Source organism: Uloborus diversus, unplaced genomic scaffold (genome assembly GCF_026930045.1).
Source record: "Uloborus diversus isolate 005 unplaced genomic scaffold, Udiv.v.3.1 scaffold_75, whole genome shotgun sequence".
NCBI lineage: Eukaryota > Metazoa > Arthropoda > Arachnida > Araneae > Uloboridae > Uloborus > Uloborus diversus.
This window is the reverse complement of record NW_026558956.1, coordinates 361,766-385,905: the sequence shown is the minus strand read 5'-3', so window position 1 is coordinate 385,905 and position 24,140 is coordinate 361,766. Positions and strand designations below refer to the sequence as shown.

Here is a 24,140-nt window from a genome sequence, read left to right as displayed (position 1 = left end):
AAAATTCTGCCTACAAAAATTACCCATTTGGTAGAAAGAAGAAAAGTATCCAAGAAAAAAGTAAATTACCTACACAAGTTATGCGACGCAACGAATTTACATGGCGTCCTCACGGCAGTTATTTGGTTTTTAATTTCAGTTTGTATTCCTTCCACGAGCATGCGTCGAGAATTTGCACTTCGTACTTAAAAATAAGTGACATAGCTTCATATTCAATCTCATGACGATACATAAGCAAGAAATATAAGACTTTAAAATTATCTTCAGTGAATTCATGCGAGGAACAAAACTTCTACTAATCCCCTTGATTGAGTGTTACTTCGCATACATGAGTCAGCACTTGTTTTCATTGCGTGCTTTCGAAAGTTTCAGTTTAGATTTGCTGCTGGACTATAAAATTGCCGTGTGAGCTGCGCATGCGTCGACTCTTACTTTCTTGCAAAACGGGAAATGTTTTTGATTATAGCAGAAAACTGCTGAGGGCGTACGAATCTGTGTATTACGGAAAACTTTTTTGTATATTAAGAGAGTTTTCCGAGATTTTTTACAGTGTAGGGGCATATAATTACTCTATTTAAATCTCAGAATAATAATTCTAGAACAACGTTTTCATAACAGATTTTTGAGCTTGTTTAAAAAAGGGAACTTCTATCCCGCTCTCCTCTACTTTAGTATTTAACTTAGGCAGGAGGTTAAGTTTTAGAGCTTGATATCCACATATACTGTCTCAAAAAGATATATGCACCCAAAAGAAATTGTGCCACAATCAAAAAACTCGGTAATAATGTAGTTTTGTAGAAAATATACAAATTATTGGAATTTCAGCGCCTTTGAGACAAGGGTAAGCACGCTATACGCACATATGCGCAGCTAGGAAAATTTTAGAAAGTCATTGCTCGTGCCGTCTGGCTATTCAAACGAATTGGATAGGCGGTATGGTCAATAGAGATACTTCTGAGAGGCGGGAGTACGATCAGCTGTCGAATTTTGAGAAGAGGCCTGTAGTAGGCATAAGAAAAGCAGGTTGTTCGAACAGGCGTATTGGGGACCAACTCAATCTGAGCGACATGGTAATTGCTCGGTGTTGGTGACCATGAACCAGGGAAGGAATATCAAGCCACTCAAAAGGGTGGCGTCCCAGGAACATAAAAGAATTCAAGGATAGCGCAATCATTACAGCGGGCACTTCTGCACCAAAAAGTCACTAGCTTCCGTTTGATGCCATTTAACACTTCCCAGAAATCTGAGTGTGGGAAGGAGACCCTTTAGAGATGACTAGCCGACGCTGTTATACGGAGTCGACCTCCATTGAGGCACCTACCACTGATTCCACATCATAGGCAGAGTCGATTCGGATTCGCCAAACTTGGACTAGCTGGAGTGTGTCCTCCTGGAAGCAAGATCTTCAGCGATGAATCCCAATTCAGTCTGAGTTATAATGAACAGTGTACATGTGTGTAACTGCGGCCAGGAAGGCGATGCGATCCAGTATTTGTTGTTGAACTGCATACTGCAATTACACAAGGTGAGTCAATGTGGGGGGTGATCTGTTGGGACACACGATATCCTCTAGTTGTCTTTCAAGACATTATGAGGGTTCTCAGTTGCGTGGAAGACATTTTAACGCCTGTTTTACCGCCTATGCTATCGAATTGCCCAGGTGCAATTAATCAGCCAGACAACAACTCATCCGCAGACTTTACGACTTTGTCTGTGGCTGTATCTTGTCAGGTCACCAACTGATAAGCAAATAGAACGGGTTTGGGAGATGCTTGGAAGGCAACTGCAGCCGTCCTGGAATACTGGTGAATTAACTGCGAATATCAAAGATTATGGCATGATATTTCGTAAAAATAGCTCGTTTCCTTCTGGGTGCATATATTTTTTCATGTGACGAAGTGTATCTGTAGAACTTATTCTGTACCTGACAGAAACAGACAACTCAGGCAGACGGTTAGCCCTTTTCAGGTTTTACTGTACATGAATATGCAGTTGTTACTTCCTTCCATACAATTTCAAGGAGAAAAATACCAGAAAATATTGTGTTTGTTCACTGATTGAGTGTTCGCTATTCATTTATTGGGTTACTGTACTTTTATTTCATTTAAACACTCCAAAAAACCCTGACGCCGAACTGTCAAAAAAGGCGTATTTTTTAAAAAGCAATTTCGGATATCAGTTAAAATGGTTTTAATGTCGCGTGGCACAAGCAAGAGTTTTTAGCAATCTTATGTATTTTTGAAAATGAAATGGTGTTAAGGGGCTGTGCAGTCCACAAATGATATCCCGCTTAGAGGGGAGGAAGTGTGTTCGTGAAATTATGGCAGTTTGTGACAAGAGGGAAGGTGTGACATCACGTTTTTTTTTAAATGAGAACATGTTTATGAAAAAAAGCGTGACATATAGCAAAGGGGAAAGGGGGAAGGTGAAGTTGGACATTTTTTAAGAAAAAGGGAAAGGAGTCGAAATGTGGAAAAAAAGTGTGACATCATTTATGGACAGCCCCTTAGGTATTCATTCGATCTACCTATTATTTACAGCTGTCAACTGTTAATGTTTTTCTGCATTTGCGTTCCTACATGCCTACATGTACATGTGTATTTACCTCTAACTCACTAATACTCACTTTCGAGGAGTATTTGCTACTGCCTCCTCACCTCTCTAACCAAAGCAAATTCTTCTTTCATTTCCCGCCTCACAGTGCCTCCTAAGAAGCTGTCCATCCTCAACGAGCATGAGGAAGAGATCACTCAAATGGCAGGGCCTTACCTTGAGGGTCAGAACGTTCGGCTCACCTGCGAAGCCATCGGAGGTAAGTCAAAACAAGTTCTTGACAAAAAGGTTTTGATGCAAGAATGCAAAGGATGGAGGAACTGTTAAAAATGTTTTATAAGTGGTTCATTCAAAAGAAAAACAACAAGCTATCTCTTCTTGCATAATCAACTGCAGAGAGTTAAGCGTTTCCAATATTTGATGACTCAAAAATCGACACCAAAAACGACGACATGCGATCGAAATTAATGATCGCATACAAGTATTTCAATAATAAGATGTAAAATATTAAGCTTACGATAGTGCCGTGGGCAGGTAAACATCAGCTTCAACAAAAATGAGTTTTTGAGGCATTTGAAGAAACATGTTTTTGATTCCCTACAAACAACAGTAAAATGTTGAAGATGTATCTTCTTTTAGTGCCTAAATTTTCAGCGTAAACCAAATATGCAAGTTGTACAATGAAGCTTTAGTAAAATAGTAGAAAAAATCGCAAAAGAATTAAAAAAGAAACGAATTTAGACAATGAACTCAAGACAATATAGGTAAATAAAATAATCCTACGACAAGGTCTTTATTGGAATCACCTAAACGAATCCAATAGTTACCATGGCTTTAAGGTGAAATACTTTGCACAGTTTTTGAATCTTCAGGCACCCAATTAGGATTCCAAAAACCTAAAAACAACACAAATTTGGAATAAAATTTCATCAACTCGTCATTAAATTTTATCTCGCCTCCCACCTAACAAGCTCAAAATCAAAAAATAGTTGGTATCAATCCTTCAGAACACATGGCTTCAAGATTTACTAGCCAATCCCTACATAAGGCGTTGCGAACAGGAAGTTTGCACTCAACATTGGTTCTTCCCTCTCATCTTCTGGATTAGGACCCTTCAGAGAATCTCCAGGCATACTTTCCATGTTGAGCTCGCTCTTCTTCTCCTCTCAAAGCACAGAAACAATATTTCCGAGCCGGTGCCAAAACTTGAAACTGCTGCCCTTACCCATCTTCCTCCCAGTTTTGTATCAAGTACCAACGAAAAAACACAAAAATGAGGTGCATTTACCCCCCGAGGCAAGGGCTTCATCTTGAAATTGTCCTTTACATTCGCATCGTCTCATACAGGTGTGCTTTAAAGTACATATGAGGCAGTAAGAAGTAAAGGGGTGTAGTGGACATTTTCAAGATTCTGTATAACAGCACCTACCAGAATTATTAGTACTCGGTCTCTTGCTCCAAGACCGAGGAGATGTTCACCAACCATGTGTACTGGTAATCTCCAAATTTTTAATTTCGTCACTTAAACCCCTTTGCTTCTCACTGCATAATAAGGATTGTTTATGAACCAGATTCCTCCCTAATTAACATTACCGTTTGCACCTCTATCCCCTCCTGAACAAACACACACAAAGATATTCCAAATTCAAAATTTAAGTATGTACTTGAATTTTACTATCACTCTTAAATTTTACTCTCACTCTTGGCAGGCAAGCCCAGTCCCATTCTATCCTGGTGGCGGGGAGAGAAGATTCTTCTGGACGCCACTCCCACTCACTCACTTTCGCAAGGCCAGGTGCGCTCTGATTACACATTCGCTCCTACGAGGGACGACTATTTCGCCAGCATCCGTTGCAAAGCCACCAACCATAACGGGACGGGCCAGCCAAGCACGGTGGCAGTACAGATAGATCTGTATCGTAAGTACTCTCCTTTTCTGATTACAGTATAATCTCTCGAATTTCTTAGAACAGGATTACAGCTGTTACTTGAAGTAGAGTGATAATTTCAACTGCCATTGTGAAACTTTCCAAGTTGGTCAAAACGTCGTAATTTCAGAAGCTTAAATAATATTTTTCATTTCTTTCGTGAAGTTTTACTGAAAGTCGAAGAAAAAAAAAGCTAAAAAACCCCAAGATCAACCCCCATGTTGCCAAGATGATTAAATATGTGATTTCTAAATGCTGCAGCTATATTTAATAATCTTTCATTACTCTCCTTTTTTTTTCCATTCCTCGCAGAAGTTCAAATGTTTTTATTCGTCACATTTTGTCATTCTTTACTTATTTTTTTCTTCATTTTTGCAGTGAAGCCACTAGACATCCACCTGACTCCGCAGCCAGCAAACCTGGGGGCGGGGCGTAAAGCCGAAATCCGCTGCCACTCCAGTGGGTCCCGCCCGCCTGCCCGGATGTCTTGGTTCCTTGAAGGTGAACCTCTCTCCAACCACACTGACCTCCTCTCCGTGGACGGTAATCGGACCACCAGTGTCCTTTCCTTCTGGCCCTCGAGGGCGGACCACCGGAAGAACCTTCGATGCAGGGCTGAGAACTTCCTGCTCAGCGGATCTGCCCTCGAAGATGGATGGGAATTGAACATCACATGTGAGTCCCAAAATGTTTAGTAAAAGGTGAAATTTTTAAAAACAAATTTTGAAAAGCAGTGCTAATTTAAAACTGTGTATAAAGATGATCAACAGACCTTGGACCCGTGATCTTAATGTTTTTTCGCCCAGAAATTTTGCCAAAAATTAAAACAAAAACGAAGCTACATATGAAACATTGTGAAGCGTTTCTACTTCCGTTACCACTTCAACACGTTATTCAGTTATATTTAGACCTTGAAATTTTATTATTACAACTTAATGTGCATATCATACTCTAATTGAATTCCATCAGCAAAGTTTAAACGTTTACTTTTAACTTAGAGTAAGAATGCCTCGAGTGGGTTACTCACTCACTACGCTCATTTCCTTCGTATGCTCCTGGACGAGCTGCAATCTACCTGAATGCGATGCACTTAATTATTAAGCTCAGTTAATCTTAAAACTGGTAACTAAAAATAGTTTTCACAACCGTGAGCATTCTTGCAACTTGTAGCAGATCAGGAAATTTTTCCACAAAAATACTTGAATTTCACAGGAAATTGATGAAAACCTGTGAAATCCTGGAACGTTGTCCGAAACTAATCTGTAACCGTTTCGGAATTTTCTCACAGTGCAAAAGTGATGGGTAAGAAGCATGTGATGATTACGGAACACGTTCTAATTTGTAAAGTAATAGCGCTGCTGATAAAAACAGAAGCTCCTGTTACCCATTTAGAGCTCATGGTTTTAAACCACATTACCAAACTTAGTGGATAACCTGTAAGGACTGCAGGCAGATATAAGATCTGTATGACAAAATCACCCTCATTTACGAAGAGAGTTTTGGCGCTAGCAATAACAGGGGAGGAAGAACTTAAAAATTACGAAAGCTCAACGTAAGTTTCATGTTTAACACGTGAAGTAGGCACAATAAATTACTCTGTAAAATAATTCAGAAACATTCCTGGAAAATAATGGGCAGCTAATCAATGCGTCCAATTTCTTGCAAAATATCTTGCAAGAAACAGGAACGTTGACCGGTAAAATTAAGTAACTTTCCTGAAATTATTTTGGGAATCTTTCTGAAGAGAAGAAATCGTCCCGGTAAAAGCCAGTCATGTCTCGGGAAGAAATCAGGAAGATACACTCTCAGGAAGTAAGAGACACTCACTCAACCGTTCAATAGGCTCATAGATATTGAATGCGTACTCTGGTTCAATTCCTGCTCTTTACCTTATTTTTCTTCTTCCTCTACAGACGTACCACTGGTGAGTTTGAGCTTGCGCAGCAGCAGTTCTTCCAAGCAACAGCAACAGGGTGCCTTCTTGGAGGGCGAAGACGCGCGCTTCAACTGTGAGGTTCGGGCCAATCCTCCAGCCACTCAGGTGGGCTGGCTCTTCGAGGGCAGGCCCCTCCCTGAAGCCGATCCGGAGGCCGTGCTTGGTTTCCGGACCCTCCTCCTGAGGCGTGTCAGAAGGAAGCACCGTGGCAGGTACCAGTGCTATGCCAACAATAGCGAAGGCACCGGGTTCAGCCGGATCGTCGATCTCAGAGTCCTTTGTAAGTATTATGAGGCCACTATCCAAGAGGACTTATCCGTCATTCTGATTAAAAAAGTGAACACAATATACCACTAGTATGAGTGCAGTGAACTCCCGATTATTCGCTGAATAGGGGGCACGGTAACCAAGGATAAGCGAAAATGATATTAGTGCATGCAATAGCTTAATAAAACCAATAGCACTTGCATACATTTAAAATATATCTAAACTAATAACAGTGTGTAAAAAAAGAATGTAAAAGCAAAAAAAAAAAAGGGATCGCTTATTATTGAAATGAACTATACACATATGCAAGTGTAATTTTGCGAGAGTAACACATATATGTGAGTGTCAGTTTCGCACATAAATGTGCAAAAAAAGTCATAGTAACTGTTACGTCAATTGCTTAGCGAAATAGAATCATCAGATTCCAAGTGACGAAGCGGAGCCAAGCAGCCAAGTGCTTTCTCCTGGTAAACAGACAATACTATTTGCATAATTCTCTATCTTCGGGATTTCTGATTTCCAGACTCTTCTGAACTTTAGTATTTTGCTTGCTGCAAAATTTATCTGCTCTCGCTTTGCAAATTTATCCGCGTGATATTTATCTCTGGATCAAGTATATGGTCTTCTGCTCCCAAGAGAACGCTTGAATCACTTTTAGACAAATCAGTTTTCGTTGTAAAACATTGATACTCCAATGCATCCAATTGCGTTTCATTCCTGAAATTCAATCAATACTTTATGAATTCGATCAATACATTTATGGAGAATTTCCATAGACTTTCATCCTTTATTTTTGCAACTAAGATACTATTGAGTTGTGTCCATCAAACACTGTTTTTAGATGCTCCGGTGTGCCGTCCGGGCTTAAAAATGACGTATGCAGCTGGACCTGGAGAGCTGTCCCGGATCGAGTGCCAGGTGGATGCGGATCCGGCCCAGCTCGAGTTCCGATGGAGCTTTAGCAACGCTCAGAGGTGGCGGCACTACGACGTTCCCCACACTTCGGCTGGGCTGAGATCCGTGGCCAGCTACGTCCCGCGGGCTGCCCACGACTACGGTGCTCTCTACTGCTGGGGAAAGAATGAGGTCGGGGAACAGCAGACGCCCTGCATCTTCACAGTCATACCTGTCGGTAAGTGTGCCGCCCTTTTTTTCCCCTCTCTCTCCTTATATTGGTTATGATCAAATAAAGTGTTGAAAGAGAAAACTATCAAGTAGTTCTTTGCTTCTTTACAAAAATACGCATTTCTCAAAACTTTCGAATTTTAATATAAAATTTTGAAAAAAAAAAACAAAACAAACAAACTTGGAAATCGTGATACACAATTTCAAAGTATTCCTTAATGAGTGAAAAAATACGAAATACCTTGAAACAATTGATTAGTTCAATATAACTTCTTTCTACACAGAGTTTGTGAGCCCACAGTGCCTGCTGGTTGCTTTTTGTCAACCCATACCACACAATGTCTGTCACTTACCGCCGCTGGAGGAACGTATTAAGCTGGACTATTATAGCTCTTAGTCAGATATTTTATAACTGCAATACCGTAAATTAGGGTAACTTTGGGACAATTTTCAAACTTTCACCTCGTTCCTATTTTTATTTTCAAAGTAAAAAAGCGTAAAAAGTCATTAATTTGTCAATTGAGATTCTTCTTACAAGATATGGCAAAGGAATAACTCTAGCTGCTATGGTGTTTTATACATAAAAAAATGATTTCAACTTATCCCAATTTTACCCCGTTGATTGGGGGTAACATTGGTATAGTACCATACCCCTATTAAAAACAGTAGAAAAAAATTTTTCGTACAAAACCTTACTCCACTATTATTATATAGGTGCATTATCTACATTAGAAACAACATGGGAAATGAGTTTATATCAATCCTAGAGTATTGTGCTTAGCAGGTCATAAAAACAATACATTATAATTGATGGATAAAACTCAAGATTACGGATATTTTTTAAACTGTGCTTAAATTCCATTAAAAGCAATTTATTAGTGTTCTCACAGCGAAACAATGAAACAAAAGACAAAGAGGAACATCATTCTTGGTCTTGTTCTTGGGAAGGTTCATGGTCTTGTAAACAGAGTCATACAATACTTCTAAGCTCATGGTAGGGTTTGACTTAACATGTGTGAAGCACCTGCCCTGGTACATTTTAAAGAGTGAGGGCAGGGGCGTAGCTAAGGGGGGGTTTTGGGGACAAACCCTTCCCCCCCCCCCCCCCGAAAGGTTAGTCTCAAAAAAAAGAGAGAGAAAGAGGGAAGAGAAAGAAAAAAAATTTCCCCATTCCAAAGTATGTAAGATTCACCTCTCTCTTATTTTCTTTAATACTAAAAAAAATTACACACACACACACACACACACACACACACATATATATATATATATATATATATATATATATATATATATATATATATATATATATATATATATATATATATATATATATATATATATATATAATATATATATATATATATATATATATATATATGTGTGTGTGTGTGTATATATATACATAATAGAAGACCCCCCCCCCCCCGGAAGTCGGATCTAAATACGCCTCTGAGTGAGGGGTCATTCTACTAACATTTCAGGCACAAATATTGAAAACTCACTTAATATTAAATATTACTCATGTTTTTATTGAAATATGTAACACATTAATGAGCAGAAAAAAAGAACGTTTAATAACACTGAAAAACAAATTTTAACGAATTTTCTCTTCCTGAATGTATTTTGGGTGTTTCTTATAGATTTCGAAGTGCTGAAAAGAATATGTTTGCAAAAATTTTCTATCACCCTCCAATTTTCAGAAATTTCATTTATAAGTTTTGGATTATATAATATGCTATCTTATAGTAGTTTAAAGTTTACTATATGTTCCTTTGAGATGCATTTCATCAATAGACATCTATTTTTTTTTTCTCAATATAGCGATAGAACATGTAACAAGAGAGTAGAAAACCGAATTCACTTTGATAAGGTTTTATGTACATGACCTTGAGCAGATGGGGATAGGCTCCGTATCATTTCGGTTTCACGCTAGATCACGGTAGTTGAAGTTGTCACAGCAGGTTGGAACAGCAGGGCAATACATGAACATTATATCAAAAAAAAAAAAAAAGGCAAGAGGCGCAAGCAATATATTGCACGTGAAAGAGAAAATATATGCAATACGTTTCTCTAATCGAATAAAAAAAAATATTCCTTCACCTTTACACATAAAGTTGGGATTTATGAAGAATTTCGCTAAATCAATGGATAAAAAGAGTGTGGAATTCAATATTTGTAGGAACAGTTCCTATCACTCATTTATGCAAAAAAAATAGTAGAGTATTTTCATTGAACTACAGATAAGAATGCTTATGAAGAACCAAAATTTTGTAGCTACTTTAAGTGATTTAAGAAAAACAGCATGGATTGATTTTTAAAATGTTGTGACACAGTTCTTAGGAAATAATAAATATCCTAATTATAAAAAAAATAATTTAAGACATGTTTATAAGTTACAAAAAAAGTTATGATGTTCAATGTCACTGAATTTTTTTTCCCCTAAGAAAGTATGGGAGCTGTGAGTGACGAGCATGGGAAGCGCTTCCACCGGGATATTTCTGCAATTTAAGCGAGATATTAGCGACAGTTTACTCCTAATATGTTCGGGATTACTGTTGGAATCTAATTAGAATATAATATCTTAATGCCAAGTTTGTGTTAGTGCCAATTATAAAGCATCCGCAGTTAAGGCAATTACAAATACATTAAGTATGAAATTTAGGAAATTTTTTTCACAAGTATCATTATTAATTTCATAAAAAATCTCTTCCAGTCTTCTACAACTTTTTAAACGCAATATATTTTTTGTGTTTTGTACTAGTTTTAAACTTTGTAATTGTTTTTACTTTCTTCTATATCCAATATATAGAAAAAAAGTATTGGATTCGTGCAAATTTTCGAATTTCGAATTTTGACGGATTCGAACGTTTTGATTTAAAATGGTAAGTGACAAACATATTGTACATGTATTGAGTAAATGTCACTAAATTGAGATTTTAATGATTTTGAATTTTTCAAAAATCTGTGTGCGATGGAATATTTTTATTGTCGTATTCTTTTTCAGCACCCCCTAAAACATAAATGTCACCGCTTACTTAATGAGGAACAGAAATCTTGTTTACCAGTGTAATTGGAATTTTACGTTAAACTCTGAAAAATTGCATTATTCTGCCGTCTTTCGTTTTTATATGAGGTGACAGGCGAACATTTGCGTCTTTGCTCCCAGGTCCACCAGAGGCTCCACGGAACTGCAGCCTGGCCGATGCAGGTCCAACGTCCGTGACCATCTTGTGCAGCCCCGGCTCGGACCCAGATTCTACCGATCTAAGATACAACCTGGAAGTATTCGTGTACCGAAGCCACGAGATGGCACTGCAGGCCAGCAGTCCCGACGCCCCCGCTTTGTTGTCGAGGGCTTGACTCCAATTACAGAGTACCTGTTTGTGGTTCGCGCCATAGACCGAAACGGAAAGAGCGACCCTGCTGTGGTTCGCGCTTCCACCCCGAGCACTCCCAGTGAAGAAAGAGGTGAGAGAAAGTGGTTTCTTATGGTTCACATAATTTAAAGCAGTGGCAGTGAACGTTCAACCCGTAGGTCAGACACTGTCCCGCTATCTCGTTCCTCACCGAATTCCCCTTATACATATCTTCTGTTCTGTTATAGTGTATCGCGAGAAGGAGATCACTTCGTCCTCGTGGATGGCACCTGGACTTCTGATCGCTGCCTCCCTGGCCTGTTTCCTACTCTTCTCCAGTGCAGCTCTGTGGACGCAGAGTTCCGAGGAGGACCTGGATGTCAGAAGTGTAAGTTGCAGTGTTTCATATTTTGAAAAAAGCCAGGAATGTTGTCCCACTAGAATTCAGTAACCTTCCTGAAATTATCCTGGAAGCCTCCTGAAAACGTCGGACATCTTCCCGTTTAAAGCCAATCATGTCTCTGGAAATTTTAGAGTTAGCTTTGGGAGGTATAATATAATGGCTTGGCACCTTCCTGTTTGGTCAATAAAGTTCCAAAATCAGTATTTGAAACATGACCAAACCTAAGACAGAATTGCAAGAAAGTGTCAAGAATTTCACTCTCCTGCAAAGCTATGCAATCCATGGACTTTTTCGCTCCCTTTGGAAGCTTAATCAGTCTAGACGGACCGTAACCGAATTGAAGCCGATACACTTTATAAATCCGCTCAGTTAATCTTTAAACTGGGAGCTAAAAATATTTTTCACAACAGTGAAAAGTCCGCATTCGTGCAACTTGTAGCAATTCAGGAAACTTTTTGACAAACGTACTTGATTTTTCCAAGAAGAAGTGGATAAAAACCATTGAAATCTCGAAAAATTACACGGAAATAATCAGTAACGTTTCCGAATGTTTTTTACAATGTACTTTTAATGTAATGTATATAGGATCAAGGGCGCCCATATGGGGGGTCAAGGGGGAGGCTCAAGCCTCCCTCCCCCCCCCCCCCCTTTGAAATCAGATTTTCCTCACTTTTAGTACTTTTTTCTTTGCAAAAATTTTAAGAACATTTCTTCACCAGCAATTAATGAATAAGTTATTAAAAATGTCACATATTTCAATAACTCTAATCTGTACTGAAATCGGTTTTTATGGGAAAAATATCCTGCTAAAACATGAGGGAAATATCTGAGCCCCCCCCCCCCTAAAATTTTGGATATGGGAGCCCTTGTATAGGATATCAAACTCCTTTCTATACCATACCAGTCGAAGTTTCTTTCAATGCAGAGCATTTATGGGGGTTAATGTGTAAAAATCGTATAATGTAGGGGAAATCGGGGCAGGTTTTCCAACCTTTTTTGTTTTATTTTTTTTAATTTTTTATCCAATCATTTTGTTAAGTTTTGATTACGCCTTGAATTCTTGTACTTTAGGCTAAGTATTAACATTACTAAAACATAAAAAAATTAAAAAACCTTCAAAGAAATGAATATATATTTGCGACCAAGTCACGTTGGAAAACCAACCCCGTAGTCGGGGCACGTTTTCTAACATATAAAATTGGGTCGGGGCAAGTTTTCCAATTAGTTTAAATGGTTTACAATAAAGGTAAAATAAACATAGAGTGCAACGTAAAATTTATATTCTAATTCATTGGTAAGTACAATGGGTACATTCTTAATAATTTATTACATTAAAATGCATTATAACAATAATCAAAAGTTAGTCAGAGTCATCTTCCATATCACTGTGACAGTTAATGCAAACAAAAAACAAAAGAGTCTTCTTTTTTGACGCACGCTACGGGAGCCCATTTCTTGCAACGAATACACTGGATCCACTTTTCTTTTGGCTTTGAGTTAGAAAAGGTGTCAAAGCAATATAGGCAAGCACAATCTTCATCTTCTTCCTCACTTGATACATTGGCATATTTAGTTTTATTTTTCTCAAGCCAGCGAAATGTCTTATTCTCCCTTCTTTCATCAACAAATAGCTGAGGTTTCGCAGTTTGCTTTCCTTTTTCATATTTTTCAAAATGACCGTGTTGGACTTTTTCTTCTTTTTTTTTTGCTTCTTGCTCTGTTTAAAGACCGTTTTTGATAGGAGTATCCGTTACAATGGCGGATTTTCGATTTTTCCTCCCCTTGCCTGTGCCTTTCCTCGGAGCAGCCTTTTCAAATGGTCTGATTTCTTCGGGGGATGGAAAATACTGATGAGGCAAAGAACCAGCTATCGGCGAGCAAGATGGTTGTGAGTTAGGCTCACCTTGGATGTCCTTAGATGTAGAAAGAACACCTTCTGGAAGCCCTAATTGTGGTTGACATGGTTCATTGAGAATAAATGAAAATGAACTGGCTGGATGATTGTCCGAAGTGTTATAGTTGGGCCTACATTGTTTACTTCGTCTGGAGCTGATCTGTCTGTGAACAAACAGATGGGGACAAGCCTTCAGTTGAGACCATTTCAACTGCAGGAACTCGTGCTGACGGTACATCAACTTGTGACATTTGGGTTGTAGAAACTTCGGCTTGATGTACTTCGGCCAGTGGCATTCCGACTTGAGGGCCATCAGCTTGAGGCACTTCGGCTTGTGGTAATTCGGTTGAGGCACTTTGGCTTGTGGAACTTCGGCCTGAGGCACCTCGACTTGAGGTACTTCAGTTGGAGCCAACTGAACATTAATGAACTTGTGGCAGCAGTTATTTAATGTTCTCGTATTTATATTAAAGTCTATAGAAGCTTTCCTAACACTGCATCCATGTCTTATTGCTGCAAGCACTGCATAATGCGTGTAGTTAGTTCCCTCGGTCTGACTTCTTACGGTAATTGCGCACCATTTTCAGTCCATCTGATATATCACATTAGAGAATGAAATTCAGTTTCGGATATAACTTGATACTATTAAAAAAAATCAGATCATTTAATAGTTATCCAAAATTTAATTTTAAATATTTATAATTGTGGTTTTATGCAGTAATTATAAACTGTATTGGCTAAAAATATAAAGTTAAACGGTAAAAAAAAACATGAAAAACATTCATGGAGCCCGGAATTGGAATACGTGCCCCAACGCCATATTTATTTATTTATTTATTTATTTATTTATTTATTTATTTTTTTTTTGTAATATTTAACTATGAAAATGAAAATTATTTGCCAAAGCAATCACGCCCTCAGAACCGTAATGAAATATAGTTTAAAGTTATGTCCTGACAATAAAACAAAAACAGTATCATACATGTTTTTTTTTAATGAAAAGTAAATTCTTGTCAAGTTACTTACCAGAAGAAAAACCACAAAAGTTGTCGTCTCATCAAGACAAAGCCAGCTGATGAGCTGAGGATCACGTGGAAGGGCGTGGCGCAGTGCTGCAGTTTCACACTGTCCGGTAAGCGTCGCTACTAAGCGAAAAACACTTAAACTAGGGCGCGTTGGAATACGTGCCCTTATAGAACATCTGCCCCGGTCTCTCCTACATTTAAAAATATTGAAAACCCAAAGTAAGAAGTGATGCAGTTTTTCACTTCATTTAGTGAACTACTATCATTTAGTCTAAAGTATTATTTTGTAATTGCACTGTATTTATCCAAAATTTTAAAAATGTAACCTTGCCAAGAAAATAATATTTAATAATTAGGTTCAACAATTTTTCTAATGGTGTCTTATATTTACTCTTCCATTTATAAGTAGGATAAATTTTTCGAAACAACTTTATTTTAAGCGCATGTTCGAGAAATGGGATATAGCAATTGAGTCAGGGAGAAACAAAGGACTACTAAGTGCCAAAATTAAAATTTCGAGATAACCTGTACAAAGGGTAGAAAAAAAACCTCTCCTCTGCGTTGGTGCAAGGGGGTGGTACTAGTAGCCTGGTAGGTGTTGCTACACAGCATGGTTTAAGAAAATAATTCTAGTGATCTAAGACGCCTACCTATGATCTGAACTTCAAATGCGTTTTTCTAAAAGCTTAAAAAAGTCCATTTACATCCCTTTGCTTCTCACTACCACAATTATATTTTTCACTATATTAATTTGTGTTTATATTCGAGGCATTTCAAACGTCTCTTGACATTTTCATGTGAAAACATTTTCTGTAGAAAATTTGTGGAGCAAAAAATACAATAACAATAACAATAATTCACCCATACTGGTTTTTAGTAGTAATTATTCCTTCGTTTTCTAGGTTATTTAGCAGCAATATGAGGGAACATGTACCGTGATATGCAGCAATTTTTTTACAGCTGGAATTGGAGACCGATGGGATAAAAAGCATAATTTTTTTGCAGTAAAACAATGTCGCGGTTCAAGAAGATGGCGGGCGTCGCATTCTCCTTACTTAATTCCTCTTATTCTTCTTTTTAAACTGCACTACAACGTGTAACAGGCTAATTTCCGTCCACCTCCCAAGATATGATAGTCTTGAAAAGAACATTCCGAAAATACGCGAAAATGCAAATACGACACGTTTGCTCTTTAACGGCGAAATATTAGGTAACAGAAATGCAAGTCTTGCAGAAATATGCTACTCATTCATAGCAGTAGGGTTAGGGCTTCAAAAGAAATCACATTGATTATATCCGGTACTTTTTATTTGCACTAACAAGTTCGGTAATAAAAGCTTTTTTCAAGAAAACGTCGAGAGAGTTTTGAAACCCAGTGTATAAATAGCAGACATTTTAAATGTTATGTATTGTGGACCACTTTCTATTGTCTTCTTTTTTTCTAAGGTAAAGAACTTCCAAAGCGAATAAACCTGAAGAAAGATCTCTCTAAAGGCATCAAAAGCAACAAGAATTACATAGGTAAGGAAGCAATTTTGTATTGTGGTTTAAATATTATGTATTCAGCTTTTGAGTGTCGGTCGAATGGATGCTCAGCTGAATAACGGTTTACGTTTCTAACAGATATTCGAATTGATATTGGTAATCATGTCAGAGATTCTAGTATGAAATACAACAGAGTAGGTAAGGCAAAAAGTACGTGATCCATTTTCGACAAGATATGTACTGTTTTTGAGTGTGGAGAAAAACAGATATTTTTCTGACATAGTTCTGCTTTTTCGCACTAAAAAATCTGTATCCGTTACCTCAATGACAAGAGCGTGAAATAAATCTCAAAAATCTTAAAAGTTATACTTTCACACCGTGGAACCATGATTAGTGCGTATAAAAAAAAGAGCTTTGTGCATATTACTGTACAGATTTACTGCCTAATGTTATACTTTGTGATTCACGAAGAGTTATTTTTTTTCAAATAATAATAATAATAGGAAGAAGAAATAATAAATAATGAATAAATAATAATAAATAAATAATAATAATGATAACAGTAGCAATAATAATAATATAGTAAAAATAATAATAATAAAAGTAAAAAAATAACAACAACAACAATAATAATAATACTAAAAATGAAAGATAATAATTGTAATAATAATAATAATAATAACAACAACAACAATTATAAAAGTAAATACACTAACAGTAATAGCAATAATAATAATGGTAATAAAAAAGAAAAACAACAATAGTTATTATTTTTTATAATAATAATAATAATAATAATAATAATAATGATAATGATGATAATAATGATAATGGTGATAATGATGATAATGATGATGATAATAATGATAATGATGATGATAATGATGATAATAATGATAATAATAATGATAATAATAATAATAGTTAAAATAATGATAATAATAATAAAAGTTAAAATAATGATAATAAAAATAAAAGTTAAAATAAGGACAATAATAGTAATAATAATAATAAAAAAAGCGAAAAACAACTAAAAATAATAATTACAATCAAAAATGAATAATAAATAGTATTAAACATAATTAATGAATTATAGTTAATAAATAATAATAATAATAATAATAGCAATAATAGTAACAATAATAATAATCAACAAAAATTGTAACAATAATAAAAGTAAAAATAAAAATAATAATCATCATGACAACAATAGTAATAATAATAATGATAATAATAAGTTATAACAACAATAATAATTTTTATAATAATAATAATTTAAATAACAATAACAATAATAATAACAATGAATTATGCATAATAAATAGTAATAATAATAACAATAATAGTAACAATAATTAAAGTAAAAATTAAAATAATAATAATAATTACGATAATAGTTATAATAATAAGGATAATAATAAGTAATAAAAACAATCATAATTATGTTTTATAATAATAATATTAATAATAATAATAATAACAATAATAATAACAATCAATAATGAATAATAAATAGTAATAATTATAATACTAATAATAATGATAATAATAATAATGATAGTAATAATAATAAAAACTTGAATCGTACCTTCTTGCCATTGTTCGCAAGTATGTTAGTATGTGTTCAGAGTGGTGTGTTACACTCTCCTTTACTAAGAGGAGATTGTTCGTCCGGTTAAAGCAAAACTACATTGGCACGTTGAACTCAATACGCTACGTGGCTGCACAAAATGTACACCGGTGTGAAGAACATAAAAATGAATTTGTGAGTCTTTGTTCAAAAGTTTAAAAAATTAATCCAATAGTGAATTAAATATTTTGTACTAAGATCCTTCTTAGGACTAAGAAAGTAAAGTTCATGATGTTTTCTTTAAACCATTCTTAGTATGTATTTATTACTATTGCCTTGTTTTAAAAAAAATATTATGTCTTTTACAAGGCGAATTATGTGGGAGGGGTACAGAATAGCTTTTTTTTCAATTTTGGGTAAAAGTTGCATTTCTTTAAATGTTTTTTAAAACGAAAAAAAAAACTATTTTTCATTTATTTAATCTTAAATATTATCTGTAAAGATTAGTTGGTGGTGTTACATGAATAGTTTTTGAAATAACTGGTCGCACCATATGATACTCAAAATTAGACAGGGGGACAAAATGTGGTACCTTTAACCTAGTAATTCCTTCTCCTTATAGATATTTTTTCCCTTTGCCTACGAATAAATGCATCTCTCTTTTTTATCAGAGCCATACTGTAAAAGGGCGTTCATTTTTCTGTACACAAGCGTCTAAATTAACTTTTTTATCTTCTCGTCTTGTAGATCGGCTTCCAGAAGGCTTCGAAAAGCGGACGCCATGCATCTGAACCTCCATTTATCCGTCGTCGCATTTCCCGGCTAAGCGGTTGATCTCTTTTTCGTTCCTTGAAGACCAAGTATTGAAGTGGAAGAATGATTTGCCCAACGTCATCTTTCTCGAAAAGCAGTTTCATTGTAGTGCGAGTCAAACATGCTCTGACAAATGTTTCACGTTGTTGTCTTCTTTCTTAATGTCTCGTTTCCGTTTTCGAACGTTATTTTCCCGGCATTTATGTGGAAGAATGATTCCTCCTCTGACCCCAACATTCTTCGATTGTCGTGGATAGTAGTCGTTTGAATTAATGAACTCGAGAATAAATGAGCTGTCCTTTTAACCTAAAACCGTTCCATTCTAGACGATGGAATGTTCCAGAAAGGAGCACGACGGAGGCGAAAGAATGTCGTATTTCATTTTTTGTTGATCAAAGACGACATATCAGTCGAAATGTTTACGACATTATCTGACATGTGACGCATAACTGATTGTTTACTATCAAACATAACCTCAGTGCTACCATTTTACTGCTAAGACTGCTGGAAGTTATTTAGTAAGCATTTTTGCAGAGCGGGGTATCAGGAAAATATGCTTAAATTTCGACTTTAGAACGATTTTTACGTTCCTGCTACTTAGATAATACCGTAGTAGAATTACGAAGGAATTATTACGAAAAAGAGAATTATATAATTAAGAAGTTATTATGAAAATTAGTCAAATTCAAATTCAGGATGAATCAGGGGCGTGCACAGGGGGGGAGAAGGGACACCTGTTGGCCCGGGCCCGAGCTTGAAGGGGGCCCAATATCTTTAAAAATAGGGGTGAATGATAGAGGTAAACAATATGGAGGGAGGCTCGGAAAAGTCATTTGTGATGGGCCCCCAAAATTTCTGTGTCCACCCTCAGGTAAATAAATGTTTAAATTAATTTAGAAACACCGACACTAAAATGATGTGAAGTTTTTTCAACATCTATATTTGTAAAAAGTATTTTTTAAGATGTCGTTCGTGTCTATGTTATGCCGGTAACGGTTTTAAATATACACTGATGGGGGGGAGGGGCAAAATTTATAGATCCGAGCTTGGGTTCCTTTAAAACCTTGGAGCCCGTAGACAGCCGCCTAAGTTGTCTATTTTGTAATTGTAACCTGAGGATGGCCCTTGGCCAAGAAATCTTTTTGAGGCTGCCATGCAGTCAAACCTTAAGGGGAGACCGGGTCTAGTTGATACACTTTCTACTTTGTGATTTTTGTAATTTTTGTTTTTTGTCGTACTGAAACAAATACAGCATTATGATGCTATATAACTATTTAGCTATCACATTCCTTATAAAAAAAACCTTCTATGAAAAAGATTTTAGCATAAAAAAAAATATTTTCTAAACTTCGCAAGATGTATCAATTTAACCCACCCCGAGTCAAGTTGATACACTAATGGGTCAAGTTGGTACGCATTTCAGTAGAATGGAGAATCATTGGAATAATTAGCAAGTCATACATTTAAAAAGAATTTTATTGTTACAAAATTATAAAACAGTAAAAAGTACTTGAATGGGTTGAATTAAGTTTTTAATATTCTTCTAATAAAGTCATAATTTCTTAGCAGTCATTCCGTTTCTGACGAGAGGCAAACGTCTGATTCGCAATTTTTACAAGTGTAAAATTTACAGTCTTTTGCGCAGGCTATGTGAGCCCACTTCTTGCAGGAAATGCATTGAATCCAATCTTGACCCGGTTTGGAAGACGAATAAGACTTAAAAACACACTAAACAAAAGGACTCTCCATCTTCATCAGAGTCTGATTCATACTTCTTTTTCTTGGGTTTTGATTTTTTCTTGTCTTTAGCTCTTTTCATGTCCTTATCCTGTTTTTTTAACTTGTCAAGGGTAATTTTTTCGCTGTCAAATAATTTCCTGATTTTTAATTTGTTTTTTTCTTCCTTAATAGACTTTTTTCTTTCCCTTTCCTCAGTTTCTTGTTCTATTTTGTCTTTTATAGGCGTATCAGTAAGTATACAAGATCTTAAGGGTTGCCTGCCTTTTCCGCTATTTTTACGTACTCCTGCTTTTGGCAAAGGACGGATTTGTTCCGGCGTGACAATTGAAGACATCATTCCCCTTGATGTAGAGGGCTGTTGATCTTCGGCTGACGTAGAGGGCTGTTGATGGTCTCCTCCTGACAAAGAAGGTTGTTGATCTTCTGCGTTCGTAGAAAGCTGACGATCACTTACAAAGCTTGACAAGAAGTCGTCGTCAGTAAAAATATCTGGGTTGTATGGGACTATCCCGGAAGCTTTAAATCCTGCTACTATGTTGTTCGGTGTCATAGCATTTAGAAAGGCGCAATTGACCAGGTTAGGAATGTCATAAATTGTTACGGTTTTACCAGGGTTGCTAACTAGCCAGTTGTCAACAGCTGCAAAGTAGTATCTTTTAAATGGTCCATAAACAGATACATCTAGGGGCTGGAGGCGATGTGAAGTATGAGGAGGAAAAGATAGCAAAATTATTCCATTGTCTTTAACACAAGTTTAACACTTGTATAGACAAGTGGGAATCATGATTGTCTAGCAATAAAAGGCAAGGTTGATGAAGTGTTGACTTTACGTGACTATGAAAGTGTCTAATAAAAGTGAGAAACGATGACCCAGTCATCCAACCGGAAGGGTGTGCAGTGCCAATACACCCTTGTGGTCTTTCCTTTATGAAATAGTCTTTAAAGAATACTCTAGGGAAAATAAAAAGTGGCGGGAGAGCATTGCCAATAGCATTAACAGCAGTTGCAATTGTTACGGTTTGTCCTCGCTCGGCAGAAGTACCTTTTGCAACTTGACGGACTCCTTTCTCAGCAATAACTTTGCCTGGTCGCTGAACTGTCTGCACCCCAGTTTCGTCCGCATTCCACACATCTTTGCTTTGAAATTTGTATTTTTCAAAAACCTTTTTTCAAGTTTTCAAAAAAGCTCCCAACATTATGCTTATTAAAACTAGTTGCTCAACTTAAGCTTGTCGCTTCTGGCTCTCTTAAAGAAAGAGTGGGGTGCCTTTTTTAAAACTTGTAAAACCACTCAGATGTTGCCATTTTGACGTTTATCCAGGTATCAGGCATTTCCAATTGATTTGCAAGTCCCAACTTATAAGCCAGTTCTCGAACATTTTTAGGAGTTAATCCATAATAAATTTTAGCACTTGTTAAAATGTATTTACTAAGCTCGTTTTCTAAATCATCATTTCATATTTGACGGTGCTTAGCATATCCCATTTTTACTTCTTTTTCAACAGCGTCAGTTGTTTCAAGCTGTTTTTCCTTTTTATTTTTATATCTGTAAAGCGTCATTTTGTCTATAGAAAATGTTTTTGCTGCTTCCCTGATAGACATCCTTCCATTTTTACTTTCTTCTATATCTAATATATAGAAAAAAGTATTGGATTCGGGCAAATTTTCGAATTTCGAATTTTGACGGATTCGAAACGTTTTGAGGTGTGCTGAGTCCATTTCGACCATTTTTTGGAAAATGTCTGTCTGTCTGTGTGTGTGTGTGTATGTATGTATGTGTGTGTGTATGTATGTGTGTCACGTCTGTGTGTGACCAGTTTTTTGTGGCCGCTCTACAACAAAAACTACCGCATGAAATCGAACGAAATTTAGTACACATATGTGCCCCTATGTGAACTTGCGCCCATTAGTTTTTTGGCGCGAATTCCTCCAAGGGGGGTGGAGCAATGGGACGTTTTTCGAGTTACGCGTGCTTGCTATTCCTCAGGAAGTTACTGGCGGAATCAAACAAAATTTGGTCCATATGTTGGTATTAACAGGAACAGGTGCTGATTCAATTTTGGTGTCAATAACTCAAACGGGGGTTGAGCTGTAGAACGTTTTTTGTCGTCAATTGTGACTGCTGTGTCTCAAGAAATAATGAACGGAATGAAAGAAAAATTTATCGGCAAGTAGCCCTTAGTGGGTATAAGAACTGATTTTATTTTTGTGTCAACAGCTAAAAGGGGGGGTAGCGCAATCACCCATTCTTTTTTTTCCATTTTGAGTGCCCTATCTCAAGAAGTAATGCTACGTTCTGGTTGAAATTTGGAATATATGTGAATCCATATGTAAACAGGCTTTGGTTCTATTTTGACGCCGATCGCTCCAAGAGGTGTTGATTTTTTTTTTTTTTTTTTTTTTTTTTTTTTTGCGAATAAAAAATATTTTTATTAATGCAACAATAAGAAAGATAAATCGTAATAGATTGTCGTCTGCGTATTTCTCGTGATTTTAATTGTATGGAAATGATAGGAAATATTATCTCAATGATTTAAAATTTTGAACTGTTGCCATCTTATGTTTGTTAACAAATAAAATATTTGTAATTCATTCAAGCAAGGCTTTTAAAATAACTTTCAATTTTCGTTCTTTGCTTTGCTTTTGCAATAATTCAGACATTGGGATAGTCGTCAAGTTTTTGCATGTGTCATTTTGTTTTTGTTGGGAATATTGCTTCCTCGTCAAGCATGGGGCGGGATCAGAAAAAAAAAGAAAAATATAGAAGAAAGTTTCGTAATGGCCACAACATACTAGTTTTATTTCATCATATGCCCTTTCAAACACATCAATAGGTATTTCACCTCTCTCAGTTTTCTTCTTGTAGTTTCTTGGCATTTCTGAAAATAAAAAACCACATTAAAAACTACTTGTGGGTTGAGTTGATACACGTATCAACTTGACCCAAAAGAAGCGTATCAATTTGACCCAAACGACGCCATTACTTTAAACTTAAATTTATGAGAAACAGGAAGCAGCCGAAATAACGAGTTTAAGTCAATATCCTTACCTGGAAGTGACGAATCCGAAGTACTGTATTTGGTTGATCTACTACCTCACACATAAAATATGAAACAGGTCAAAGTATCAAGCAAAATTTTACTTTTCTCAGTCAAAAACAGTTTTTTCCAAAAAGCACAAAAGGACAAGCAACCTCCTCCTCAGGCACTTGACAGGCTATCGGCCTGCCCCTCCTATACTCTGCTTCCCGCTCTCATACACATTCAAATTTAAAAATTATTGGGATTGTATCAACTTGACCCTGTATCAAATAGACCCGGTCTCCCCTACACATTTAATCTTTGTCTAAAACAATTTTAGCCACTTGGGGGCCCCACAAAAGCAGGGGCCGTATGCCACAGCATAGTGGGCCTATTCAGTAATTAGACCCCGATTATGGCAAAATGTATAAGGAAGTGGATCGAAAGAGTTACAAGGAAATCAAATAAACTGTTTTATTATTTTTTTGAAAGGAAAGCTATTTTACCAAAAAAGTAGTACCCCAACGCTGTACGTTAAAATCCCCCCCCCCCCCAGTGTACTTATATGTATTCATGTGTGTCTGCGTTTGTATGTTGGAAAAAGAGACAAGAGGTTTTGATCAATTCAGCTACGAATACAGTACGATATCCGATAAACAGGAGTGTTTCACCAAAATGTTTTTATTCGTGTAATGCTCCAAACGTATCATTTAATGGAAATATAAACCTTTTTAGCCTACTTTCCCAGTAAAAGTCAGAAAAAGAAGAAAAAAGCATGAAAGAAGGCTTAATGCATCTTAAAAATATCGTGAAAAACAAAAAAAAGTCTGAAATAAATAAAATAATTAAATAGATATTGAAAAATTAAAAATTGGAAAGTAGGGTATTGAGATGGGGAAAAATGTCTGTCGGTCTGTCTGTCGGTCCCCCCCCCCCCCTGTCTGTCGGTCCCCCCCCCCTAATAACTTTTGAATGAATAGTCCGATTCGAACAAACTTTTTTTTGTTCGAAAGATCTCGGAA

At 36.4% G+C, this 24,140-nt stretch overlaps 1 protein-coding gene across 1 annotated transcript; it reads left to right on the top strand.

The window, feature by feature from the left end:
- The first annotated feature begins 935 nt into the window (after nt 1-935).
- On the top strand, nt 936-18,336 carry LOC129233813 (B-cell receptor CD22-like). Its single transcript, XM_054867788.1, is given in 12 exon segments — nt 936-1,083; nt 2,672-2,812; nt 4,263-4,472; nt 4,860-5,156; nt 6,395-6,697; nt 7,526-7,816; nt 10,979-11,136; nt 11,139-11,280; nt 11,417-11,520; nt 11,523-11,556; nt 15,937-16,011; nt 18,293-18,336. Coding segments are annotated over 12 exon segments (1,947 nt in total).
- Nucleotides 18,337-24,140: the final 5,804 nt, after the last annotated feature.